At 40.5% G+C, this 21,620-nt stretch overlaps 1 protein-coding gene across 1 annotated transcript in view; it reads left to right on the top strand.

Annotated features, from left to right (window-relative positions):
* Window positions 1-21,620, top strand: part of ADAMTS12 (ADAM metallopeptidase with thrombospondin type 1 motif 12) — a 330,050-nt gene that overhangs the window by 228,053 nt on the left and 80,377 nt on the right. Inside the window, exons 12-13 of the mRNA XM_078444728.2 lie at window positions 1,875-2,044; window positions 13,805-13,938. Of these exons, the coding sequence (XP_078300854.2) occupies window positions 1,875-2,044; window positions 13,805-13,938 (304 nt within the window). The remainder of the gene's footprint in view (window positions 1-1,874; window positions 2,045-13,804; window positions 13,939-21,620) is intronic.

Raw genomic sequence — 21,620 nt, 5'->3', positions numbered from 1 at the left:
ATTATAAGCTTCTAGGAGACACGGCATCGGTTGCCCTTTTTTTGTACTCTCTTCTTCCTGAAAATGATGTTGAGCACATGGTATTGTATAAATACTTGTTGATTATTATTCACAATAATCCAGAAATGCTGTCATTTACTGAGCTCTTACCCTGTGTTAGCTACTCTACTAAATATGTGCATTATCTCACTCAGTGTTCCCATCATGTGAGTTAAGAACTGTCATGCTCATTTCACACACACACACACACACACACACATACACACATACACACACACACACAAAAGCTAAGGTAACTTGTTCAAAATAATCTAACTAAAATACAAAGTAAAGCAGAATTCAAACCCCAGGCTATTTAACCCCATTATGCTGCACTGCAATAGCAGACACAATACCTAATCTCAGAGGCAGTGAGGTGGAGATAAGAAGGCATACGTAGACTGTCTGGAACTTTCTTAAAGGACAGAGAGTTCCTCCTCTTCTATGACAGCAGCTTTTTTTATATTTCTTCCTCCGTTTTTGAGTAAATAATTGATCCTGATGGGAAGGTTGTTATTGCTCATAAGTGTATTGCAAAAGAAATAAAAGATTGAGAAGGATTATTTTTTTTAATTTTTTAGTGTTTCTATTTATTTTTGAGAGAGAGAAAGAGAGTTAATAGGAGAGGAACAGAGAGAGAATCCTAAGCAGGTTCTGCACTGTCAGTGTAGAGCCTGATGCGGGGCTTGAACCCACAAATCGTGAGATGATGACCTGGGCTGAAATCGAGTTGGACACTTAACCAACTGAGCCACCCAGGCACTATTCTAAAATAAGATTAACTTATTCATTCATTGAATGTTTAAGAGGCTTCTGTACTCAAAGTATGACTTAGAGACCATACATGACATAGAACTTGGATTGGATCATTAGTGAGCTATGTTTTAGAATGATAAGTGCTGGAAGTAGATAGTAGGTTCAATCAAGTGTCACTGAAAAGGAGAAAGAGACTACTTCTGGCAGAAATCCAAGAAGAATTCATGATGGAGACATAGCATTATTCGGTCCTGAAAGCATAGGTAGCATGTAGACATTCAGAGACTTACCAGAGGGGAAGTCTATCCAGAGGCACAGAAAAGAAACATAAAATAAGTCAGCCTGCCTCACTGGAACAGTATGCAAATGAAGGGAAGGGTGCGAAGTAATTGTTAGGGTGAATTAAGTCAGGATCATGAGGGCCTTGAGTACTAAGCTGAAGAGGCTGGACTTGATTCTGTGGTCATTGGGTGCCGTGAAAAGGGTTGAAACAAGAAACTAAAATAATTACATTAATCTGAAAATTTACCAGATGTGTGTACAGTAGATTGAGTGAAGGAAAAGATGGGTGGAGGGGAGACAGGAATAGAGTTAAGGATTAGATTAGTTTGGTGACTGTGGAAACGAAGAGAAGGAAGCAAGTACAAAGACATGGCTGATGATTGGGCGGCTGATGGACAGTGGGGTCAAAGGAAGGCAAAGGATGGAGGCTTCTGAAATCTGACCACTTGAAACTTGCTAAGTAGGAAGTAGGGAAGGAGCAGATTTTGGAGGGAATATGATGTATCCCTTCTCAGTATATATTTTGAGTTTTGAAGGCCAGGAGGATATATAAGTCAAAAAGATACACACAGTATTTCAAATTAGGCAACTATAGACCTGGGACTCAATGGTCATGGGCAACAACAACAACCAAAAAATGTGTGAAATTGGAAGAATTGATGTAAAAGGTGAGTTGTAAGGATAGAACAGGACATGGTTTGGCAAAGAACAGCCATGACCAGATGCCAGGGGATGTTTAAGGAAAAATGCTAGCCTTTAAGGAAACTAAAAAAACCATTTGTCTGTTTCATTCATAGACCAAAGTTTGGAGGGAAGTACTGCACCGGAGAAAGAAAACGCTATCGCTTGTGCAACGTCCACCCCTGTCGCCCAGATGCACCAACATTTCGGCAGATGCAGTGCAGTGAGTTTGACACCGTTCCCTACAAGAATGAATTCTACCACTGGTTTCCAGTTTTTAATCCAGGTAAGGAGCTATGACAATATATTCCAGATCTAGGGCCGCAGCCACCACAAGGGAGACCACAGAATGTCTGGGATGCCCTGCAAAGTTCAATAAAGAGAGAATTGTACCATGAGGAGTTTTATACTTCTGAAAATGGAAACACGACCTGCTTAGGTTGATCAGCAAATGTTGAAAGCTGAATATATCCAACTCTGTGCTGAGCTCTGGGGGAGATAAAAGAGAAGCTTATCAAACATGGTGGCTCCCTTCAAAACATGGTGCAGCTAAGCAATCAATGAAAGTACTTGATTACTGATGAAAGTGCTCATTGATGAGAGTGTGAACTGACTATAATTTTGGCAGAAATTCAGAAAAGGTCATTGTAAGTTTGGACTAATTTCAGGGAAGACTTCTAAGGAAGTGTTGAGGACTCTTAAGCATGAGAAGCCTTACTACTGGAAGAAGAAAAAGGGAAGACATTTAAAATAGAGTCAATAATTCCATTTGACAGGAGAAAAGCACAAGGAAAAACAGGATGATAAGAATGCCTTCATCAGAAATAAGTGAGAGCCAGCTCTGGGCCAGAAATAAACTTTTTTTTAAAGTACAGGACAGTATAAGAAGGGTACAAAATAAAATGAAGTAATTAAAGGATGCTCATCAGGGCATGGTGACATAACCGAACTGCAGAATGGGACAACAACTTTGGCAATGCTACCCCTGTATCAGCACCAGTTACCCCTTCTCTCCTGAAAATGAAGAAGAATCATTAACCATTAGCTATAGACTGGCATCAAAAAATATCTGTGCAGTGTGTTATTATTCAAGTAGAGAATGAAAGAGAAAAGATTTTCCTGAGCTAAGGAGATTTGAGTCAGGGAGTAAAAAATAACTAACCAAAAAATTTTTCATGATTTATTTTATTTGTTTTTTCAGTATATGAAGTTTATTGTCAAATTGGTTTCCATACAACACCCAGTGCTCATCCCAAAAATGAGCACCCAGTGCTCATCTTGTGTTTCTGAAAACACAAGAGGAATCATAGATGTCAGCCAGTGAATGAAAATTACATATGTGGACTGTTAAAAAAATGGTATAGTCAATTGCTTTTGAAGGAAAGACTCAGCGGTGCTTTGCCCGTATTGGGTCCCCAAACTACCCTGAAGGCTTTTGGTTGTCACGAGCAATGTCTTCTCCTTGCCCCCACATTGTTGAGCATCATTCATTGCTCTAGGGGGATGAGTCATTTGGTTACTAGTGTAATTCAGCTTCCTGTTCCTGACATTTGAATCCAGCCAAACTCATGTGTGTACTCATGTACACACACACACACACACACACACACACACACATATATACATACACACACACACACACACGCACAGACACAAGAAACTAATGATGAAAGATACTTCCAATTAGTACCATCTATATTTATATTTTTGACATTCTCTATTATGTTGGAACTATTTAGGACAGTAGTATTATAGACCCCAAATGAGCAACCTTCCAGAACTAAGATAGCATAACTATCCCAGGGTTGTGACAGGGTCCGCTCCCTGCCTGATGCAGGGTGGGGATTGTGTGTGCTGAACTCTGACAGCTTGAGTAACTGGGCTTAGAATACAAATATTTGGTTTGGCTTGGCTTTTCATTTATTTAAAAAGCGTTTGTCGTATGCCTCCATATTACATAGCAGAGCAATGGGTACTAAATAAATGAATCGTGAAAGCAGACATAAATTTCACTCACTTTGTTGTGGTTAGTTTGCATCTGTCACTGATGTTGAGGCTGATATGAGGGAATTAAGCTGAGTGTCAACACTATATACCTGGGTTATCAGCCTCTGTCTCCATCCTGGTGGTTTTCTTGCAGGCTCCTGTGCCATTATTTAAGCATAATGACTTAGCTGCTCACCCGAGTAGCTACTACCTTGATCAACACACTGATTTACTTCCCTTATTAAACTCTAACCTACAGAGTTTTTATTTGCTTAGTTGATGGGCACCCCTAGTAGAGAGAAGTATACTTGGTTGTTCATGTCAACAGCTAGGTATGGAGCATTTATTCCAGGCCAGGCATTGAGCACTTCCCCCTCCCAGCCTTACCATTAGAAGTTACCATTGGATAAAGTAAATACACAGCAGAGTATTCAGCCCACACAGTGGGTGGTGTTAACTGTCTTGGTAAGTGACCTTCAGGAGATGCACTAACTAGCCAATGACAGAAGAGTCATAGATTTAAACATTTGGAATAATCGAAGAAACTCCATCAAATCTTGTAGTTTTCATACTCTGCTGCTTGGAATCCCAGGGCTTCCCAAAATGCTTGATTCTACTTTCATTTTTCAAAAAAAAATGTTAAACTGGCATTTAAAAGTGCCATAGAGCAATGCTTACACTCAAAATTATTATATATTAAGTTTTAACATATGAAAGGCCACCAATGCTCTAAGTTACACAGTCAGATTAATTTGGCTTTCTGCACACCTTAAAAGTCTCTCATGAACATAATTTAATTGAAAAATATCCTGGGATTGTAGGTTGAGTTTCTTTAACCTGTTCTCATTTGCAATTGTTTGTCTGTATGAGTCAAGATTTTTCAATACTGTGCAACAAAAAAACTCACAGAAAATAATTAGATGCTGCAGCCAGTGTAAGTCTGTAACTGCCATCCATAAGCTTGATTTCAAAATTTTCTGTTTATCTTAATAATTTCTTTAGATCCCACTGACTTATTTTTAAACGCTATATACTTGAACTTACAACATTTATGCTTAATAAAATCCTGACTTTATCTGCTTTATTTGAAGATCTTGTTTGGAAAAAGAAAATTAATTCTTCTGCTTAAAAGATTTGAAAACTGCTAATCTAGATCAACTTCCTTTCCAATATAGACATTCTCTTAACCAACACTCCTGAGGAAAAAAAAAATTATCCAAACTCCATTTGATCACTTTCATGTAGGCACCGGTGTGAAGAGCTGCCACGATCAACTGCATTTTCTGAGCCAGTATTTATATCAGCATGAGACTCTATATTGTCTCACTTATCCCCTCCCCATCCTTACAGATAAAGAAGCTTAGTCTCAGAGGAGACAATGACTTATTTAAGGTTACAGGACTTTATATAATGGAGCTGGAATTGAAGCATAAGTCTAAGAGGCTGATAGGATGGATAGATAGATAGATAGATAGATAGATAGATAGATGATAGATAGATAGATGATAGATGATAGATAGATAGATGATAGATGTTAGATAGATAGATAGACCTAAACTAATCTGTATAGATTTCCAGGGACTTCATTGGCCTATGTTAATAGAAATGTGTTTATATCCTGCATCTTCTATTAGGAAATGACCAGAGCCTGATCTTGATGTCATCACTTTCCTGGAATCTCCCTCTCTTTTTAGGTCTTCAGTTTTCTCAGACTACCTAATTTAGCCCAAATTCATTTAGGCTCATTTTTCAGTTGTTGCTTCTAGATATTTAAGCCTTATTAATGCTTGAAGCCAGTGAGGTTCCCAGCAAATGTGGAGGGTCTGACGTGAAGTTGAACCACATCTGCTCCTCGTGGAATAGAATCCTTCAGGAATACCTTTCAGGAGTTGCTGCAGTTAGGATTCCCTCGGAAGCAGACTCTGAGACAGGAGTAGCATACAGGAGGTTCAGCAGCTGTGGAAGAAGAGGGGGAAGAGGGAAGGAAGAGGGAGTGTGCAGGGGGAGCCGAGCTACAGTGCAGGCTCAGCAGAGGCCTTATCCTACCCCGCAGGGTGCTCTGTGGCTGCAACAGGCTTTCTGGGTTGCCAGGTTGAAGTGGGAGAGCCAAACCTTTATGCCCCACAGGGACTGGTCCCGGCATGTGGTCCACCCTGGGAAGGAGTGAGTGTCCTTGGTAAGGAAGCTCCCAGGGCTAGTGCTGGCAGTGCTCCCAGGAGCTGGAGGGATGAGTCCCAGCACCTGGGGGGCCTGGGTGGTGTGCACAGAGCTTATTACAGGAATACTTGGGATTTCGAGAGAAACAATCTTTAAAGAGAATATAAGTGTGGGGAGCAACTGGGAGATCGTTTAGCCAGAAGCCCCTGTTTTGACTAGTTAGGGATTCCTATGGCTTCAAGAGAGGAAATGATGGACTAATAAGGATGATGTTTGCAGACATCTCAAAGCCAATCACAACCCTCTTCACCCTCACTTTCCTCTACAGTAGAAGAGGGAAAACGGAAAGACTCAGGAACCCATATGCCCAGGAAAACCAATCCTGACCAAAGAGATAAAGATGGAGTCCCCACTTGGGTAAGGCTTCTGGGAGGGCTTTTAATAGGCACTGACCCCGCTGGCCCTCACCCCCTTACCTTTCTGCCATGCACCCTTCCCCCTCCTGCTGTCTGGGGGTACAGCAGATCACACTGCAGCCAGAAAGCTGATGCCCCTGCTGAGATGGCTGAGCAGGAAGACTGGAAGGAGGAGAGATTTATACTCCTAATGATGAAGTTTTGGGGTGATGGTGGGGTCCGGAGCCGGTGGCCAAGAAGGAATTCTTGAAGACGTCTTTGGTGCGAAAAGGTGATTTTATTAAAGCACTGGGACAGGACCTGTGGGCAGGAAGAGCTGCACTGGGGTTGTGACGGGTAACTCATTATAGACCCTCAGGTTGGAAGGGGGTCAAGAATAGAGTAAGACTCTAAGGTATTTTGGAAGCAAGGTTTCCAGGACTTTGAGGGGCCAGTTGTTTCTAGGGAAATACCACTTATTACTGTTTAATAAAACCTCAGTCATGAGACCCTTCAGATGTATATGGCGGGGGGCGCGGCCTAAGCTTGGAGTATGATTGTCAGCATATATCTTGAAGCAGTTGAGATAAAGGAAGTAGACTTACAGGATCCTCGAGGTTGGGATAATGTTAAGCTAAGATTCTCTTTTGCCCCCAGCAAAGTGTCATCATCAAGGTAGCTGAGCTCCTAGAGGGAAGTCACTCTGCTGGTCTCAAAGACTTGTCAATGGGCTGTAGGCAGTAAGGAAATTTAATTTTTCATTTGTCTTAGTTTCCCACATCACCATGACACGCACTTAAACCCCTTCCCTTTGCTCTTGGGCAGCCAGGAGTGTCCGAGGAATATCACACATATTCCACCTGGGAAAGGGGGTGTATGCCAGCCTGTATTTTGCCCTGAGCTTCCCAAGCTCACTCATCACTGCCTCTGAATTTCCTGTCACGTGGGAGAAATAAACTCCTGTCTATTTAAGACAAGGAAGCAACATTTTTCTGCTATTTGCGATGAAACAAATTCCTAACTGACAATGAGAACGGCTTATATTAAATTTATGTCAGTGTTTGCTCTGTGCCAGGCACTTCACTCAGTATGGTATGTGCATTTTCCTAATTTTATCTCCATAAGAAAATCCTGTGAGGAAATTTAAGGTTTTGACCCAATTTTTACGGACATGCTAGTGGATGTAGAGAATTGACTTCCCCAAACTCAGACTGTACAGTAGAGCCAGGAGGAGTTAGCCCAGGCCCGACTCCGCAGCCTAAATATTAACCAGTAAAACAGAGACTGCGATTAGCCTGTGTCCTTAACAACAATGCATTGGGTTTTGAATTTTACCGAGGATGATGTTTCTATTTTAAAAAACAGATGATTTCATGGCCCAGGAATTCTGGTTGGGGGTAGATGAGCCCCCAAAATTATTTGCATTATGATGAATGCTAGGTTTGTTCAACTAATCTGTCTTGAATCTTTGAAAACCAATTTTTTCTCAACATTTAAGCATTATCACAAAATGACTATATTTCTCAAATAAATTAAATTGCAATTCCAAATGTATCATCACAATTCTTAAACATCATAATCAAAAGATAACATAACACAAAAATTTATAGTAAATAGAAAGTCTAAGATATCAGTGAAATAGGTTTAGTTACTTTAATTTTTTAAAGTTTATTTATTTATTTTGAGAGAGAGAGAGAGGGAGAGAGAGAAAGCAACAACGGGGGAGGAGCAGAGAGAGGGAGAGAGAGAATCCCAAGCAGGCTCTACACTGTCAGTGTAGAGTCCAACGTGGGGCTTGAACTCACAAACCGTGAGATTATGACCTGAGCCAAAACCAAGATCAGACATTCAACCAACTGAGCCACAGAGGCGCCCCCTAGGTTTAATTTATTAAAAAAAATAGCTCTGTTCTTGGTTTTTATACCTCCATGGTTATTGTAGAATTTATTAATTTTAATACCTTCTTACGTTTAATTAATATATACTTTGATATATTTGGGGATTGTAATATTACCCTATCAGAAGGTAAAAGACTATACAAGTTTAGACTAGCGAAAGTTACAGAGTCCTGGTAATTATTTGAGTTTCGGTTGAGTTTTGGTCAGGACTTTTCATATATTTTTGTTATTTCCTCCAAGCTGATCTAAAGGCTCAGCTCAGCTGATTAAACTGAGTTTCTGTCTTAAGTTAAATATTACTTGTTACAACAATAAAACATTTTAAGTTATGCCTTTTGCTTCAGGTTTGGTATTTCTTAAAATCTGGAAAGAAACAGCAGGTGTGTGTATAACATGCATCTTCTGCTGGTATAACACACTTCATAGTCTCATCAGACCTTACTTAGAAAACACAAGTTCAAATATAAAATTAAAAGCTTTAAGACAGCGACACAGATCATTCGACCATGTGTGAAGCCCCGGCCAACTGCATGGGGTTCATACCCATGGGGCCCTGCCTGCAAATGGACTTTAGAAACTGGACTTTTTTAAATGGTGAGACTCCAGTAGCAATCTACTTACGAACGTGAAATGCGTCAAAAGTTTTCCTTGACCTAAGAAATATTTTTTATCCTTCGTACCAAGTTTTATCTTTCACTTCTAATGACCACTCTTTAACATCATTATCCAAAAATGTTGAGCCATCCTGTTTCACCAGAATTGAAAATGCAACCTTTGATTCAGTAAGTTCATTCAGCTACCTAAGCTTCCTTTGAGAGGATTAATAAGTGTGAGGGTGAGAGTTCACCAGTAAATGAGTCTGAGAGGTTTCACTTAGCTGAATTATAAATAGATTTGAAAGCTCTTGAAAGGTAGAGAAAAAAAAAATCTATGATCCAGACAAAGGGATGTGTCAGGACAGATGAATAAATATGAGACAGTGAAAATATTCTGTGGATGTTACAGAATCATTGAGGCTGATGTCTGGGACAGACTCCTGAGACTCATGATGACCATTGAGAACTAAGAGTGTCTATTGCTACCCCTGTCTCCTTCTGCAGAGCCCTATCATAGATCACCTAATGACATGCCCAGAGTGCCATGAAAAACAAAGGCCAGCGGAGAAGACAGGGAAGTGGGGTTCAGTCTTCTAAAATGCTGAAATAGCCTTGAACCTTCAATTCCCAAGGCTGCTTTCAAGTACAGGGCTCTTTCAGGCCTTAGGCACCCCTATAGGTCATAGGTGTGCAAGTTTGGGGAGTCGGGACAGGTGGGTCTGTAAGCTATTATTGTTGTTGCCCAAAGATTATTTATTATATTATTCCTAAGACACCAGAGACCACTGTGCTTAGATTCAGGAGAAATTTGTGTTTCTTACATGAAGTATACGTCAGCTAGCCTGTCTAACCTTGAAGGACGTAGTAATCCCATACTGCACAAGCAAAATGAAGTCTGGAAATGAGGGCCTCTCTCCATGGAGATGTGTTATTATCACAGAAGAAAAGAGACCTTTCCAGTGTTGCTGTCTGAGAGCCAAGACATTATTTTTGAAAGGAACGTATGCTTCTTTAAAAAAAATGCAAGTGTGCATAATAGAATGAAATAAAAATAAATTCTCATCCCATCATGCTTAACTTACTCCTTAGAGGCAACCATTGTTAACAGCTGATTTTAGTTTGCACACAAATGAAATCATACTTTGCTAATTCTGCGGCTTTCTTTATTCATTAGCAGAACGTCATGGCATTACAGCTTACCTCCTTTCTCATAGTACTGCACAGTGAGTCTGTGAATATACTAAACAACATTATGTAAATACAACTAAATTGATTTGTCCTTTTCTTTCTGGGTAAAACTTTCATTATTTCAATGAATATCCTTGACTTTAAGTTTATTTATTTATTTATTTAGTGAGTGCACAAGCAGGGGAGGGGCAGAGAGCAAGGGAGAGAGAATTCCAAGTAGGCTCTCTACTGTCAGTGTGGAGCCAGATGCAGGGATCGAACTTGTGAACTGCGACATCATGACTTGAGCCAAAGTCAGACGCTTGACCACCTGAGCTACCCAGGTGCCCCAGCATCCTTGACTTCTATCACTAAGGTCAAGGTTCATTTTTATGACTGAGTTGATTATCTGTCAGGATTGAGATGATCTCTTTGCCACTTGGTCCAAAATTTTCTCCCTAACAGTGCTGACCTTTATAATGTTTGTTAATTAGTAAACATGGGTTAAGAGCCTTTTCTAGGTATAATGTCCTGCTAGTATTCACTAGGAAAGGTTAATGATAATAACTGCCACATTTAAATAACCACTCAATGCCAAATACCTCATTGGAGATTTTAATATTATTCTCTGCCAATCCCCTCTGTGCAGACTAGAGACCAAGAAGGACTTGGGCAAGATGTGAGAGTTAGGGCTGAGAACTGAATCCCTGTGGATCTAGCTGCTAGCTGGCCAGCAGTAGCTGGTCAATGCACAAATGACTGAAGTGCCCTTGAGGGTATGGCAGTTTGGTTGAGGAGCTTGTAAAATTCATAGTCTTGGAAGTGTAGAGCTGTGAGGACCTCAGTAGTTATTGTATGAGTGGAACATCTTGGAACCAGGTCCACAGTGGCAGTAAAGGGAGATCATGGAGCCACTTACTGACCTAGCAGGATCTAGAATTTTTTATGCTATAGCAACAAGACAGAAAGTGTTTAGAATATAGTGAAACAAAGTGTGAATTTAGTGCAGCATTGATTAGAAGTGGCATAACAGAATAATCTAAGGAGAAGAGGCTATTTCAGGAAAGATTTGTCTGTGTGGGAATGAGAGTTGAATCAGCATTACAAAATATGTGTCTTTTGGCTGCTATCATGCTAGATAGCAGAGCGTGGTGGGGCAGCTGCAAGGATCTTTAGAATTTATCGAGTTCATGATAAGGAGGTGAAAACAACAATAATAACTGCCATTTGTTAAGCACTTACTGTATATCAAGCACCATGCTGAGCGCTCAACATACAATCTCCATCGTAACCCTCACAGTTACATTGCAAGGTAGATATTATTACCCCCATTTTTTCAGATGAAGAAACGGAGTCACAGAAAGCTTAAGTAACTTTCTCAAGGAAATATTGGACTTTCATGAGCTAAAACTTTTACATATACTCTCTGTAGAAATAAATGGCTCCAGAGTCTGATGATTCTCACTATATTTAAGCCCTGTGAGAAGATATTAAAATGGAGCCCCACTGGAATTCTACCAAGTTGGCACCTCAGATATGATCTGTAAATAAATGCATTGCCTAATAACATGAAGAGTGGATTCTTTAGAGAGCTTATCAAAGACATTTGTCTTTTGTTCAAGAAAATTCTGTGTCTGTAGGTTAGAGGTTAGTAAAGTGGGCTCTAAGCTAAACCACCAGGGTTAGCTCTGCCACTCAAGCTGTGAGGTCTTGGGAAACTTAATCTTTCTATGCCTCATCTATGAAATGGTGACAATAAAAGAACTAACACCATAGGGTGATTGTGATTGTTAAAATGAGATAGATAACCACTACGAAGAACAACCAGATCTGGGAAATAGTGTGCAAGTGATATATTGGCTATTATTTTATTAAGCAAAATTCCTCTTACCTCACTATATAAATAAGAGTAGTGAAAGTCCCTAGTAGTGTTTTCCTCTGGGGAAGGAGTCAAATAGCACAAGCCCAGGGGGAGTAAAATGAAGGCAAATATTGGAACTTTAGCGTTCTGGAATTCATTGCAACATCTGCCACTGGATGGAGATGTACTTGCTAGGAGGACCCATTTATGCAACTCCTGGCAGTGGGTGCCTTCTTAAATTTTGTGCCGTAGGCCCCTCTCTGGTCCCAGGCCTTCCCTGCAGGCTGAAACAGGTAACTCCTATAGAAAAGCTCCAGAACTCTTCAGGGCTGCTTTCTATTTTTGCTTTATGTGTCCAAGTACAAAATCTCAAATCCAAATTCTAAAGCTCAAATCAAAGTCTTATTTAAAAGTGTTTCCCTGCCTGCATCCTTCTACTTAACTTGTCAAGTACTTAATAGCCCTGTGTTTCACGAAATGATTCCCTCGACTCAGCACACATGGATGGATGTTTCTGTCTCTAGGAGGGCAGAGCTGTGCCCAGAAGGCTCCCTGTAAGTACTGCTGGCTCAGTTCAGGCAGTGACAGAGCTAATCACACTGCCAGGAATGAAGTTTACAATAATCCCATGTCTTACCTGGTCCCGGGAGTTTTCTGGCCCTTTTCCATTGGCACTTTGTGCTGTGATCTCTCCAACTCATTTGGACTTTGTTCATTTTCTCAGACCACCTATCCACTGCTCGTTGTATAAAATGAGTTAGTTGTTCTTTATCTACTTTTACCCTTTTCCTTTAAGCTTTAAACCGATGCTTTTGACCTTTGTCTAAAGTTTGCCCAGGGTTTCAGTGTTTGAGTTTCTGCTCTTAGTTATACTTTTATTTCTTTACCAAATGGATCATTGCATCCTCAAGAAGCCATGCCTAGGGTTGAGCACTCTGGCTTTGCATTTGCCGCCCATCCAACATGGGTTTGGTCCATGGCCTGTGGGTGGTCTCATTGAGCCCTAAGCTGGTCTTACCATGAGGAAATTCAAGGATTTCCCCCAATAAACAGCTCCAAAAGGGGTTACCCCCTAGAAAGACCTTTCTGAAAAAGAAATTCTCAAGTTTTTCATTTGAAAAAAAAAAAAAAAGAAACAAGATGTAATATTCAAAAGAAAATTACTATTTGAATTCTTCTTATACATGTATTACCTATTAAAAATCTTAAGGCAATTTATATTTTAAAAGTTATCTATCTTTCTGATAACTGTAGTTACCTGTGTATAGGTACATATTTTATTAAGTAAATCTTTAGAACCATTCCTGTGCTGGAAATCACCCTATCCACATTCACAAGGGAGTAGAAAATTCAACCCTAGAATGCGTTCACTGTAGAACCCAGCATGATGAGATAGACCGTTATGGTAAACCATTATAGGCTTCAGCTTCAGCATAAAAAAAAAAAATCAGACTTTCTGTTTCTCCATGTCTGTAAATCTGTGTCCAAGGACTTCTCGGATTTGAGGAGAATAAAGAAAGATATTTGTTGGGGGTGGGGTCATGATTGTGGCAGTGGTGTTAAGTAGGGAGTTGGCCCACTAGGAGGGGACTCCCTCTTCCCTAGAGGTCCACTTACTTTGCAGCAAGTAGTGGGCAGGTGTCAATGCTTGTCTGGAGTCGTACAGCACTGGTTGCTAATATTTCTCTTCTAGGTTAACCTCAGAAGCGCTGCATCTTATTTTCACAAGCCCAGTTCAGTGTTGGATTGAAAAAGATCTCATCATTTGTAATGAAGGGTTACAATCTTCCCAATTTAATTTGTTGTAAAACCCTTTAACTGGATAAAGAAAAAAGCCTACATTTCAGCATGCATCACAGAAAGGTGAAAGATGGGAATTTCCAGATGAACAACACTTGGGAGCATTGTATGTACAAAAGAATCCTGCAGGAAGGGTGCTGAGCTAAAAATGCTAACTTGCAAGGATTTGTTTCTTTTTCACTCCAGCACATCCTTGTGAGCTCTACTGCCGACCCATAGATGGCCAGTTTTCCGAGAAAATGCTGGATGCTGTCATTGATGGTACCCCTTGCTTTGAAGGCGGCAACAGCAGAAATGTCTGTATTAATGGCATATGTAAGGTATTGGGTATGTTTCCTTCATCTACAACTTTATAAAATCATGATTTTTATTAACTTAGGAAGTCAGATGTTCTAAGCTTTTGCTTTCATGATAATTGCATGTGGTCTGGCTTTTATATATGGTCTATGAGATAAGACTTGTTCATCAGGGTCAACAATTTGAAATTGAAAACTTTCCCTCCTGCTGTGGTCTTTCTTACTTGACTTGTTGATGTGCTCTGTGATATTATTTTAGGCATAGAGTAAGGCCAAACCGAAGAAGAACCAAATTCAAGGAAGAATTATTAGGAAAGGCAACCCTGATTATTTGAGTGGTATTAAATTATTCATTTGGTGGTGCTTGGGTGGCTCAGTCAGTTAAGCGGCTGACTTTGATCCAGGTCATGATCTCGAGGTTCATGGGTTTGAACCCCTCATCAGGCTCTGTGCTGACAGCTCAGAGCCTGGAGCCTGCTTCAGATTCTGTCTCCCTCTCTCTCTCCCCCTCCCCTGCTTGTACTCGCTCTCTCTCTCTCTCTCAGAAACAAACATCAAAAAAAATTTTTTTTAATTATTCATTGGTTACTTGCCAGCAGAGTACTTAAACTTGAGAAAAAAGCTGAAATTAACAATGGTTTGTATAGTGTTTTGCACAAAGTGTTTTTACATTGATTGCCAACATGGTCTTCTCAGGAAGAGAAATGGCATGACAGGTAGTTTTAAGCCAAGTTTTCTGATTTCTGTTTAACTTTTCCACACTGACTCCATTTTCAACTCCACCTTTTTTTAAAAATTATTATTTTTTTAACGTTTATTTATTTTTGAGACAGAGAGGGACAGAGCATGAACGGGGGAGGGGCAGAGAGAGAGGGAGACACAGAATGGGAAGCAGGCTCCAGGCTCTGAGCCATCAGCCCAGAGCCCGACGCGGGGCTCGAACTCACGGACCACGAGATCGTGACCTGAGCTGAAGTCGGCCGCTTAACCGACTGAGCCACCCAGGCGCCCCACAACTTCACCTTTTTATAAATTACTGAGACCTGATTCGTCAATGTTTTTATCTGTGCAACCATTGAAGAATTCCTTTCCAGTGCTTGCGGTCTGGTTTGCAAAGAACTGATGAACAAGTTTTGTGATCCAACACCCAGGCATAAATCTCAGTTTAAAGAAAAGGTGTTTTTAATCAGTGAAAGAAAAGTTATAAAGTTCTAATTAACTGTTCGTAAAGCATAATGCTTAGTTCTCAGGCTCTAGAATATGAACTTAATACCATTGTTTACCGGCCATATAACTCTATACATTTTGCTGAGACTCAGTTTCTTTTCCTTAAAATTGGGATGTTAATGTGTCCTCCTCATTGGTGTCAAGAAGAATAAAGCCATATATTTTAAGCCCCTAACAGAGCCCCTGACACACAATAAACTCTTAATGCATTTTATTTGTTTTTGCCAATGTTTATCATAATTTTTTTCCCCACTGGACTGAGTTGCTGCCATGGAAAGCCCTTGCCCATGAATGTTCAGGACCCTGGGAAGATACATTTATTACCTTCAATTTGCCTATTGACTTATTCCAGTAGGGACCAAAGCATAAGAGGCAACGTGATGATTCCCGGGAATGAATGAGCTGAAAGCAAGTCACAGTCATACTCTACATTAGAAGGAGCTCATGTGAAATCCTTCTTCACACTCATTAGGAATTATCACTGTAGCTACAAAGAGCCAAAAGTAATCAATATGTATTTGGGTTAGATCTATTCTCCATGGTGGGGAAAGGTTTGTCTAGCTAATTCGGGCCAAAACAGCCCCATCACAGTCCAGAGCAGTGGTTCTCAGGCTTGGCTGCCTATTAGAATCATCTGAAGACCCTTTAAAAACTAGTGATGTCTGGACTCTATCTCAAACCTATTGATTCAGAACCTCTGGGATTCGGGGCCTGGGCATTGACATTTTAAAAACTTCCCAGGTAATTGCCACATGGAGCTAGGGCTGAGAACTTTAATCACCAAGAATGAATGTGATACTAAAATTATCTGTTAGACCTAAACATGTTTGCAAGCAGAGAGACAATATCTTTAGCAGAGCATGGGAAACACAGGTGTTTTGAACAAAACATAAGGGGTCTTGGGTGCCTCTCTTGACACCAGTTAAATCAACTTAATAGAATAAGCTGGAGTCTCTCAGCTTGACTTACTCTTTTTGGAAATCAGGGCTTTTTAGAAGCTATAATTACCCACTTTCTCTCTTTACCACACTGAACAAGTTTTTAAGCTGAAAGATTATGTCAAATCAAATTTACCTTAATAGCCTGAAAACAATTTACCTTCCAAGGATCCAGGTTGTGGTTATTTTCAGCTCTGTTAGTCTTCTTATTTAATTAGTACAGTTTTTTCAAAGGGAATTGAACATATATTGAAATAAAAAGATACACCATCAGAAAAAAATATAAGCAGGGTCTAATAATCTATCTTCTTTGTGAATATGAAAATGTTTGCTTATATTCATATATTCGGCTAGTTATATTTTGCAGTTATAATATTTGCCAGCATTTTGGCCTGTTAGATTTGCAGATTCTCTTGTTAAGGGAATTAGTCTTGATCAGGACTGAGTTTGTTCTAGGAGTAACTATCTATGCCTCTTCCCCATTGTTTTTAAAGTTTTTATTAATTTGTTTTGAGAGAGAGATTGAGAGCATGAGCGGGGAAGGAGCAGAGAAAGGGAGAGAGAATCCCAAGCAGGCTCCCTGCTATCAGCACAGAGCCTGAACCAGGGCTCAATCCCATGAACTGTGAGCTTATGACCTGAGCCAAAATCAAGAGTGGCACTCTTAACCAACTGAACCACCTGGGCACCCCAGCCCCTTCCCCATTTTTAAAAAGCTTACAGTAAACTTTTCAACTTGTTTATCAAAGATATGAATTTAAACTTAGACCTTTCAGGGTATCTCCTGTCTTTAATCACAGGCATGACAGGGAATAAGCTTTTAAATGTACGGGCAGATGGTCCCATGCTTGCCCCCAGCTTGCCTGGCTGTGCAGCTTCACCTACTATCTTAGGGCAGTCTGCTAGTCTTCAGTTCTCACCCGTTTCTCCTGGGAACCAGTTCTTGAACTTCAGTTTCTTCTCTCTCCTCTCTCCCAGTCAGTATAGCTCTTGGTTAACTTCCTTCCTAAGCAGCCCAGGTCTCCTGATCTATCACATCAGAAGTCCTGAGACTTCTCCTCTTAGGTTTTCATCACCTTTCACCCTGGACCTTGGATCTGTTCAACCCTGCTTTGCTCTTATGATCAGACTACTGCACACTTCTTTTTGTTAAGTTTATTTATTTATTTTGAGAGAGAGTGGGAGAGAACGTGGCAGGGGGTCAGAGAGAGAAGGAAAGAAAATCCCAAGTGTGGAGCCCTCAAACTCATGAACCACGAGATCATGATCTGAGCTGAAATCAAGAGTCGGACATTTAACCAACTGAACCACCCAAGAGCCCTCAGACTACTGAACACTTCTTAAAATAAACATTCAACTTTGTGACTTTGTGCCCTTAAAGTCAGTGGTCTTCAATCCCAACCGAGTCTTCCACCTTACCTGACAGTCTTTCTACCTGTCCTCAGTGAGCTCCCTCTCTCATTTCTCTCAGTAACTGTCCTGAACTTTCTTTGCTCTCTCTTAAGGCCATTTTGGCCATTTCAGCAATTTGCTGAACATCCTCATATCAGTTTCTCCGGGCCAGATCTCCCTCCAGAATGCCAGATCCTAACCCTCAAAAATTATGATGAGGACAGCATTATTGCTACTGTCCCTTTTATCAAATGCCAGTATCGTTTACCTGTTCTTTTCAGTTAAGCCTAAATCTGCCCTGTCATTACACTTAAAGTTTCACAGGCTGGGAATGAGTCTCATCTTAGAACCAGACATACTTTCAATCTCTACCTTTGCCACAGGGCTGTAGAAAGCAGTGATGACATTCCAGGTGGATTAGGTAATTGAAATTGGTATTTCAGTTCTCAGTCACTTGAGAATTTACAAAGTAAAACAGTGTTAACTGTAAGCAAAATGTGAGAATTGCTAAGAATACATATTATTTATTCACTAATAGGGCTGGAGGTGTGGGTGAAAGACTGGAACCTGATTTCTCTAAATAATATCCAAGATAGTACGCTCCTCAGACCAAACGATGGGGTTAAGAATTGATGATATGCTTCTGCACAGAAAGGACATAATAATCAGAATAAAAAAGGCAACCTATAGGGGCGTCTGGGTGGCTCAGTGGGTTAAATGTCCAACTTTGGCTCAGGTCATGATCTCATGGCTTGTGAGTCTGAGCCCCGTGTCGGGCTCTGTGCTGACAGCTCAGAGCCTGGAGCCTGTTTCGGATTCTGTGTCTCCCTCTTTTTCTGGCCCTCTCCCTCTCCCACTCTGCCTATCTCTCTTTAAAAAATAAATACACATTAAAAAAAGGCAACCTACAGAATGGAAGAAAATATTTGCAAACCATACATATAATAAGGGGTTAATATCTAAAATGTGTAAGAAATTCCTACAACTCAATAGCAGAAAATCAAATACACCAATTTAAGAAATGAGTGAAGGACTTGAATAGATATTTCTACAGAGAAGATATATAAATGGCCAACAGGTATATGAAAAGGTGCTCAACATCATTAAACATCAGATAAATACAAATCAAACCCACAATAAGATATCACCTCACACTTGTTAGGATGGCTAATATAAAAAAAAACAAAAGATAAGCATTGATGAGGATGTGAAGAAATTGGGACCCTTGTATACTGTTGGTGGGATTGCACAACCATGCAGCCATTACAGAAAATAGTGTAGAGGAGGTTTTCTCAAAAAATTAAAACTAGAAGTATCATATGACCCAGAAATGGGATTTCTGGGTGTGTATCCAAAAGAATTGCAATCAAGATATTGAAGAAATACCTGTACTCACATGTACTCAGCATTATTTACAACAGCTAAGATATGGAAACAACCCAAATGTCCATCAACAGATGAGTGGACAAAGAAAATGTGGTCTATCCCATGTTGTATACATACTTTGGAACATTATTCAGCTTTCCAAAAAAAAGTGAAACCTGCACATGTGACAACATGTGCCTGGAGGACATGATGCTCAGTGAAACAAACCAGTCACAGGACAAATGCCACATGATTCTACTATGGGAATCTAAAATAGACTCATAGAAGCTGAGACTAAAACAGGGATTGCCAAGGGCTGAGGGGGAAGGAACCATGGAGAGTTGCTATTCAATGGGTACGAAGTTTCAGTTATGCAAGAGGCAAAGTCCTAGACATCTGCTGTATATGTGATGCCTATGGTTGACATGCTATATTGTGCACTTAAAAATCTGTTGAGGGGATAGACCCTCTCACTGGCCAAGTTTTCTTACCACACATGCACAGAAAGAGTCATAAAGAAACTTTTGGAGGGGACAGATATGCCTGTTACCTTGATTATAGGGATAGTTTCAGCGGTGTTTGTGTAAGTCCAAACTTACCAAGTTGTTTACATTAAAGATGTGCAGTATTTTATGTATCTGCTATACCTCAATAAAGCTGTTTGTTTGTTTGTTTGTTTGTTTGTTTATTTAATTCATTTATTTTGAGAAAAAGAGAGAGTGTGAGACAGCATGAGCAGGGGAGGGGCAGAGAGAGAGGGAAAGAGAGAATTTTGAGCAGGTTCTGCACTGTCAGCACAGAGCCCAATGCAGGGCTCAATTCCAGGAACTGTGAGATCATGACCTGAGCCAAAATCAAGAGTCATTCATTGAACTAATTGAGCCACGCAGGCACCCCGAACCTGCTTTTAATTGTTTTTTAATGTTTATTTATTTTTGAGAGAGAGAGAAAGAGAGAAAGAGAGAGAGAGAGAGGCACAGAGAGAGAGGAAGACAGAATCTGAAGCAGGCTCCAGGCTCTGAGCTGTCCGCACAGAGTCCAACACAGGGGATGGGACCCACAAACCGTGAGATCATGACCCAAGACAAAGTTGGATGCTTAACTAACTGAGCCACCCAAGTGCCCCAAAAGCTGTTTTTTAAAGAAAGGAATTATGGGAAATCAATTTTTTTTTTTTCTTCAAAAATGTTGCCCATTGGAGGGGCTGTCTGGCATGCTAGGAGTCACATTAGAGGAGAGTCTTGCTGGAGTCATTGTCCACATTTGTTAGCAGCAGGAGAGCCACCACTGATTCTCCTGAAAACAGAAAGACAATATTGTTGTGGGCCCTTTTGCCAGAGCACATGGCATGAAAAATCACAGTGAAATCTGTTTATTTTCCCCTGAGATCCCCTGTGTTTTATGTGGAGCAAGGAAGCCTGACTTATGCCCTCCTAGGCTTTCTGTTACACACTTATTCAGTGTTGATTATGCTGCGTGCAGCTGATGGGCGAAGTATTTGGTGTGAAGACTCTACAAGAATGCATTGAATATTCTATGGGACATATTCTGTGAGACACTTGACTTGCTGGGTCTCCCATCTCCCACCCCCACCTCCGCTCCCAAGTATGCGGGCAAATATTGCTGGAGAGGAAAGATGGGCTCAAGTGTTTGTTTTTCTGGTTTTCTTTCCTTTATTCTTCACATTCTTATCTATCCCTGTTTGGCAGAGATTTAAAAAGAACCCTTTAAAATTTCTTTGTCTCAGAGTAAGTTTCCCTGGCTCTTCCCTAATCAGTGAAGGAATGAAAGTCTCTGGGCGTATTATTTGTAAAAGTCAGCTTATTAGAGGACCCTCCAGCTTGATGTACCTATATCGCTTGTGAAAGGTTGACATTTTATTCATGACCACTGAGCACACATCCAGAAAATTCCTTTTTTTCCCCACTCTGATTGGCATGATTAATTTTTTTAATCTCTTAACACTTTGTTTTTTCCCAACGGGTCAGGTAGCACAGTCCTTGGACCTGAAGAGACAATTAGTTTGAGGAATGGAGTTATTTTCTGTCACTGGCCATTAATCCTCTGTTCAGCTGGTGGAGGGAGGGTTATATTTAAAAACCCAAACTGTTCTTCCCTTCAGTCGATTTGAGATGGCTTTAGAAATGACAGGAAATGTGATGAGCACCAGCAGATGTATGGAAGTGCTGAATCACTATATTGTACACCTGAAACTAATTTAACGCTGTATGTTACCTCGCTGGAATTAAAATAAACACTTAAAAAAATAAATAAAACAAGAAAGGGAATTGTCTTTGAGGAAGAAAAAGACTACCTAGGCACAATTCTTCACAAACAGAGAAGAACAATCTGACTAGTAGAATATGGTACCGTTTCCCCTCTCTCTTTTACCAGAGAGCAAACAACAAAGACCTTCAACTTAGACACTTTCTATCTAAGTGTCATGATGTTTTGGTATCTGATGATACATGATGAACATGCCTTTTCCAGCATGGGGATTTTAGGATGGGAAAGAGTGGGCCATAATGATGGGCTGAGGAGACGGATCCATGGAGAGGGAAAGAAGATGACTGAGAAGGGCCGGCAGGCAGAACACTAGGAAGGGATCAGGTCCAGAGCACACGGGTAAATTCAGTCTCAGCTCACAGGAGAAAGCTCTCAATGGCTGGGATATGGCAATATGTGAAGTGCATTGGGGCTGGGGTGATAGGAGGCTCAAAAGAATCTGATGATGGTCAACTGATTTCATCCCTCGTGGGACTCAAGGAGTCTCAGCATTGAGCC

The sequence above is a fragment of the Panthera onca genome, chromosome A1, assembly GCF_046562875.1.
Source record: "Panthera onca isolate mPanOnc1 chromosome A1, mPanOnc1 haplotype 2, whole genome shotgun sequence".
Classification (NCBI taxonomy): Eukaryota; Metazoa; Chordata; class Mammalia; order Carnivora; family Felidae; genus Panthera; species Panthera onca.
The sequence above is the reverse complement of the archived record's forward strand: the minus strand, read 5'-3'. Positions and strand labels throughout refer to the sequence as shown.